Source organism: Oncorhynchus mykiss, chromosome 19, assembly GCF_013265735.2.
Source record: "Oncorhynchus mykiss isolate Arlee chromosome 19, USDA_OmykA_1.1, whole genome shotgun sequence".
NCBI lineage: Eukaryota > Metazoa > Chordata > Actinopteri > Salmoniformes > Salmonidae > Oncorhynchus > Oncorhynchus mykiss.
In genome coordinates, this window is record NC_048583.1 from 60,488,939 (window position 1) to 60,496,253 (window position 7,315).

The 7,315-nt window shown below is 41.4% G+C and overlaps 1 protein-coding gene across 2 annotated transcripts in view; it reads right to left on the reverse strand.

The window, feature by feature from the left end:
* ptk2ba (protein tyrosine kinase 2 beta, a) overlaps positions 1 to 7,315 on the reverse strand; it is a 56,315-nt gene that overhangs the window by 10,979 nt on the left and 38,021 nt on the right. For both annotated transcript variants that reach the window (XM_036955219.1, XM_036955218.1), the window contains exons 17-19: positions 4,039 to 4,139; positions 3,709 to 3,824; positions 1,573 to 1,673 (exon numbers count right to left, since the gene is read on the reverse strand). In XM_036955219.1, the coding sequence (XP_036811114.1) occupies positions 1,573 to 1,673; positions 3,709 to 3,824; positions 4,039 to 4,139 (318 nt within the window). The remainder of the gene's footprint in view (positions 1 to 1,572; positions 1,674 to 3,708; positions 3,825 to 4,038; positions 4,140 to 7,315) is intronic.

The window sequence follows — 7,315 nt, forward strand, 5'->3', positions numbered from 1 at the left end:
TGGCTGGGCCACTCAAGGACATTCAGAGACTTGAAGCTACTCCTGCATTGTCTTGGCTGTGTGCTTAGGGTCGTTGTCCTGTTGGAAGGTGAACCTTCGTCCAGGCTGAGGTCCTGAGCACTCTGGAGCAGGTTTTCATCAAGGATCTCTGTACTTTGCTCTTTTCATCTTTCCCTCGATCCTGACTAGTCTCTCAGTCCCTGCCGATGAAAAACATCGCTACAGCATGATGCTGCCACCACGCTTCACTGTAGTGATGGTTTTCTCCAGACGTGACGCTTGGCATTCAGGCCTAAGAGGTCAATCTTGCTTTCATCAGACCAGAGAATCTTGTTTCTCATGGTCTGAGAGTTCTTTAGGTGCCTTTTGGCAAACTCCAAGCGGGCAGTCATGTGCCTTTTACTGAGGAGCGCCTTCCGTCTGGCCACTCAACCATGAAGGCCTGATTGGTGGAGTGCTGCAGAGATGGTTGTCCTTCTGGAAGGTTCTCCCATCTCCACAGAGAAACTCTGGAGCTCTGTCAATGTGACCATCAGGTTCTTGGTCACCTCCCTGACCACGGTCCTTCTCCCCCGATTTCTCAGTTTGGCCTAACGGCATGCTCTAGGAAGTGTCTTGGTGATTCTTCCATTTCAGAATGATGGAGGCCACTGTGTTCTTGGGGACCTTCAATGCAGCATAAATGTTTTGGTACCCTTCCCCAGAAGGGTGCCTCGACACAATCCTGTCTCTGAGCTCTACAGACAATTCCTTTAACCTCATGGCTTGGCTTTTGCTCTGACATGCACCGTCAACTGTGGGACCTTATATAGACAGGTGTGTGCTTTTCCAAATCATGTCCAATCAATTGAATTTACCCCAGGCGGACTCCAATCAAGTTGTAGAAACATCTCAAGGATGATCAATGGAAACAGGACGCACCTGAGCTCTATGTTGAGTCTCAATAGCAAAAAGGTCTGAATACTTATGTAAATAAGGTATTTATAAAAGGTATGTAAATAAGGTATTTATAAAAGGTATGTAAATAAGGTATTTATAAAAGGTATGTAAATAAGGTATTTATAAAAGGTATGTAAATAAGGTATTTATAAAAGGTATGTAAATAAGGTATTTATAAAAGGTATGTAAATAAGGTATTTATAAAAGGTATGTAAATAAGGTATTTATAAAAGGTATGTAAATAAGGTATTTATAAAAGGTATGTAAATAAGGTATTTATAAAAGGTATGTAAATAAGGTATTTATAAAAGGTATGTAAATAAGGTATTTATAAAAGGTATGTAAATAAGGTATTTATAAAAGGTATGTAAATAAGGTATTTATAAAAGGTATGTAAATAAGGTATTTATAAAAGGTATGTAAATAAGGTATTTATAAAAGGTATGTAAATAAGGTATTTATAAAAATGGCAAACGAACCAAAAACAACTGTCATTATGGGTTTATTATTATTGTGTGTAGATTGATGAGGAATTGTTTTATTTCATCTGTTTCAGAATAAGGCAGTAAAAAGTAACAAAATGTGGGTAAAGTGAAAGGGTCTGAATCCTTCCGGAAGGCACCGTGTTAACACCTTTGTAGTAGTCTTCATCTTCTACGTAACGGGACAGCCCAAAGTCTCCCAGTTTGACACAGTCTGCAGACGCCACCAACACGTTCCTCACAGCTATGTCTCTAACCAATCACAATAGAGAAATGGAACGATGTTAACCAATCACGATAGAGAAATGGAACTATATTAACTAATCACAATAGAGAAATGGAACGATGTTAACCAATCACGATAGAGAAATTGAACTATATTAACTAATCACGATAGAGAAATTGAACTATATTAACTAATCACAATAGAGAAATTGAACTATGTTAACCAATCACGATAGAGAAATTGAACTATATTAACTAATCACAATAGAGAAATTGAACTATATTAACTAATCACAATAGAGAAATTGAACTATATTAACTAATCACAATAGAGAAATTGAACGATGTTAACCAATCACGATAGAGAAATTGAACTATATTAACCAATCACGATAGAGAAATTGAACGATGTTAACCAATCACGATAGAGAAATTGAACTATATTGACCAATCACAATAGAGAAATTGAACTATATTGACCAATCACAATAGAGAAATTGAACTATATTGACCAATCACAATAGAGAAATTGAACTATATTGACCAATCACAATAGAGAAATTGAACTATATTGACCAATCACAATAGAGAAATTGAACTATATTAACCAATCACAAACTAAAACACTATCAAAAGATCCAATGCAGCCGTTATCATTTCTGGGTAACAATTAAAGCGGTCAATCAGCAGTAAAAAACAATAACAAAAATGACTCCCCGCTCCTGTTTTGGTAAAAAAGCTGAGGGATGATGTGCTGGAGAAATGTAACCACTCTCAAATTCATAGACAGCACTACGTCTGCAAGGACTGACCATCCATGATCTGGAAAATGTTAGTTTTAACCATGTTTGAGGCTATATAGTGTTTCTTTACATTTACTTTGTTTACAAGTAAAACAAACAGAGAGGTTTGGAACTCTCTTTCTTATTAGTTTATTAACTAATTAACCTCCTGGTGATGTCATCACACAGGCTAAAACTCCATCCCACCAAAACAGGCTGAAATTTCAGGTAGGTCTTTTCTAACAGCTCTTATGCTAAAAGGACATTTTCACCATTTTCACAGAATTATTCCAACATCATAGTGTGGAAATATGAATAAAACACAGGAAAATTACACTGGGTCTTTTAACCAATCCCAATGCCGGGATTAAACCATATTAACCATATTAACCAATCCCAATGCCGGGATTAAACCATATTAACCATATTAACCAATCCCAATGCCGGGATTAAACCATATTAACCATATTAACCAATCCCAATGCCGGGATTAAACCATATTAACCATATTAACCAATCCCAATGCCGGGATTAAACCATATTAACCAATCCCAATGCCGGGATTAAACCATATTAACCATATTAACCAATCCCAATGCCGGGATTAAACCATATTAACCATATTAACCAATCCCAATGCCGGGATTAAACCATATTAACCATATTAACCAATCCCAATGCCGGGATTAAACCATATTAACCATATTAACCAATCCCAATGCCGGGATTAAACCATATTAACCATATTAACCAATCCCAATGCCGGGATTAAACCATATTAACCATATTAACCAATCCCAATGCCGGGATTAAACCATATTAACCATATTAACCAATCCCAATGCCGGGATTAAACCATATTAACCATATTAACCAATGATAACCAATAACAGAGACACATAGTCAGAAATGAATCATTCAGCCAATGAGGAAGCAGACTTTGAGGGCTGACTGCAGAAGTGATATGATGCTATGGGGTTGATGAAACAGGCGTTCACTTCCTCTCTGGGTTAAAAAGGAGAAATCTGCAGTTCAAACAACAACAAAGCAGTCACCCTGCCAGTGTTTTGGTAAACAGCTGAAGGGTTGAAAAACATATTTGTTCACGAGCAGAATAAAAACAGCTGATACGTTGGGTCCTAATGGAGCCGTAGAACTAAGATCGTGAGGCATTTAGAGGTTATTCGTTTTGAAATGGTGATTGCCCCTTTAATAAACGACTTCCTCTAAACAACACGACGTTCAGGAAAGCAGGGACGTGAATGGAGCGCGTTTGTTACCTGTGTACCATGTTCAGCCCCTCCAGGTAAGCCAGGGCTTTACAGATCTGTAGACTATACAGGACCAGAGTTACACTGGTCAGAGACCTCTGCTGCTCCACAAGGTAGGTGCCCAACTACACACACACACACACACACACACACACACACACACACACACACAGAGAGAGAGAGGAAGATATGTGGATTCTCTCTATACTTTATCCTGCTCTACTCCTTGATGTGATGCATTCTGAGCCAGTGAGTGACTTCATATTTTTGAGGCAGACTGGTGACATCACAAAAAACCTCTGACCCCTCGTGCCCTGAACTGGTCTCGGGAACCCTCACCTCTCCGTGCTCGTACAGCTCCATGACGATCCACACAGGGTCCACCTCAATGACCCCGATCAGACGTACAATGTGAGGATGATCTAGAGTCTTCATCAACACTGACAGAGAGAGAGAGATACAGACACAGAGAGAGAGATACAGAAAGAGAGAGAGATACAGAAAGAGAAAGAGAGATACAGAAAGAGAGAGAGAGAAAGAGTTTGGAGTTTTAAAATCATCTTTAAAATCATCTTTATTGGGTCTGGGAACCCACAACACTATAAACACTCATACAAAACCACAGTTACACATCAATTAAAAACACAACTCTAATTCCTCCTCCACAGTAACTAAACACAACAGCCTCTGAATACCCCATATACTCATAAACAGATCAATATTGTTGACAAGTTTATAATAGGCAAACTCAACCCTTAGTCTCGCTGCCAACATTCCCTCCAGCATTCCCACCACATCCACAGACCCCTGTCCCCGAATACTGTTCTTTCGGGTCTTCCATATTGCTAATTTGGCTGCTCCCTGACACAAAATTAGGCAAAGTAACTACACCCCTTCGACTAAACCTGTACTTTAGCCCAAATATAAACAGTTGGGAAGAGAAAACCTCACCCAGAGCTGAGAACCAATCAGTGATCAGGTCATCTAAAACCGTCACTGTACAACAGTCTCTGGGCGGCTTGAAGCCGGAAAGCCTTGATCCTGGAGGAAATGTCCACCAGGCCTTGCCCACCCTCGTGCAGCGGCAGGTACAGGGCTGCAGCTTTAATCCAGTGTTGTCCAGACCAGAAGAAATTGACAAGGGTCCTCTGAAGCTCCTGTAAAATAATTAGTCTGTGCCACAGGGTAGAGGCAGCAAGATTATTGGCTACCAGTACCCTTCCCCTATAAGACAGCTGGGGTAGCACCAATTTCCACCTTGACAGACACACACTTTCTCCACTACACCCTCCCAGTTATTTTTCTGAAATACATCGGAGCCTAGAAAAACCCCCAAAGTCTTCCCAAAGTCTTCATCCCATCTCTGCCCCACTGAAGCCCCCCTGGTAACCGTGGAGCGGACCCTATCTGAAGCCGACCTGCCCACAGCGATTCACTCTTTTCCCAATTGACTCTAGCTGAGGAGACCCAATCATACACCTTTAGAGTGTTTGAGAGAACCTTAACATCCTCACCCCCTGTAATAAAAACTATCACGTAATCTGCATACGCAGACAGTGCTATCGTGGGACCCTTCATTACACCTGGCACAGAGAAACCAGTACGCCTCGCTCTTAAAAAACAAAGCATTGGTTCAATCGCCAGACTATATAACTGCCTTGAAATTGGGCATCCCTGCCTGATGCCCCTTTGGACAGGGATGGGGCAGCTCAAACCGCACCCACCTTCACCATACACGAGGCCCCAGCATACAGTAAACTCATCCAAGACAAAAAAACATCCCCAAACCCAAAGGCTTTCATTGTTTTGAACAAGTACTGGTGGACCACACGATCAAAAGTCTTCTCCTGATCCAACGAAAGTAAACCCACATTCACATCAGACAGTTTACAACTGTCTAAAACATTTCTTATTAGAAACAAGTTATTAACTACAGAGCGGTCAGGTACACAGTAAGATTGGTCCTTATGGACCAACAACCCCAGATACTCTTTCAACCTGTTTGAGAGACATTTAGATACAATTGTTTGTTCTGCAAAACGCAACGGGTCGCCAATTTTTTATAGGAGCCAAATCCCCCTTTATAGGAGCCAAATCCCCCTTTATAGGAGCCAAATCCCCCTTTATAGAAGCCAAATCCCCCTTTTCTAGCAACAATGAAAGCACAGCATGTTAACAGGATACAGGAAGACAACTCTCATGAAAAGATTCACACACCACTTCATAAAAATCCTCCCCAATAGACCCCCAAAAGTGCTTCTAGAACTCAGATGGTAAACCATCGATGCCAGGGGCCTGTTGAGAGCTGCATAACTGCTGTGGAGTAATGTGGCTCCTGCAGAGTAATGTCAGAGTCCAAAAGCAGCTCTCTGCTCAGGGCCCAATTGAGGAAGACCATGTAACAACTGTTCAGTACACAGAGAGTCACAATCCTCCACCTTATAGAGGGCAGAGTAGAAAACCACGGCATGTTGGCGCATTTCACTGTCATCCGTGGTCACCTTCCCATCAAGGCAGACGAAGGCAGACTGTCTGTTTGTGTTGTAATGGCGACTGTCCTAGTGGTTCTAGGAGCATCCATATCTTTGAGGGTAACAACATGAGACCTAATCAAGGCACCCTTCACTCTTTCATGTAGAAACATCCTCAGTTCATGTCTCTTGTCCTGTCGTTCTGAGTGAGCAACTTCAATTCAATAGATTTGATGTCCTGTTCAAGGGCCCTGATAGTCTCTTTAACTTCAATATGAGACAGAGCAGTATACTGTTGACAAGACACACGTATTTGGGCCTTCCCAACCTCCCACCATTGTCTCAAGAACCTCCCACCATTCTCTCAAGAACCTCCCACCATTGTCTCAAGAACCTCCCACCATTGTCTCAAGAACCTCCCACCATTGTCTCAAGAACCTCCCACCATTGTCTCAAGAACCTCCCACCATTGTCTCAAGGACTCAAAATTCCCTTTTTCCAACCCTACTACAGTAGTGATCAGATACATACAACCGGTCTAACCTTCCAACCCTACTACAGTAGTGATCAGATACATACAACCTGTCTAACCTTCCAACCCTACTACAGTAGTGATCAGATACATACAACCTGTCTAACCTTCCAACCCTACTACAGTAGTGATCAGATACATACAACCGGTCTAACCTTCCAACCCTACTACAGTAGTGATCAGATACATACAACCTGTCTAACCTTCCAACCCTACTACAGTAGTGATCAGATACATACAACCTGTCTAACCTTCCAACCCTACTACAGTAGTGATCAGATACAAACAACATATCTAACCTTCCAACCCTACTACAGTAGTGATCAGATACATCTAACCTGTCTAACCTTCCAACCCTACTACAACCTGTCTAACCTTGCTGCACTGACACGACCTTCATTAACCTTTAACCATGTGTACTGCCTAACTGTTGCATTCCTTACTCTCCACACATCAGAAAGCTCAAACTCAGTTAGAAGACCAGACAGACAAGTAGCTGACCGCAGATGAGGTTCTTCAGCAGTGCGATCAACAGTAAAATCTACTGTACAGTTCCAGTCCCCACTTAATAACAATACACCACTCTTGGTCACACTACAGAGAGAGAGATAGA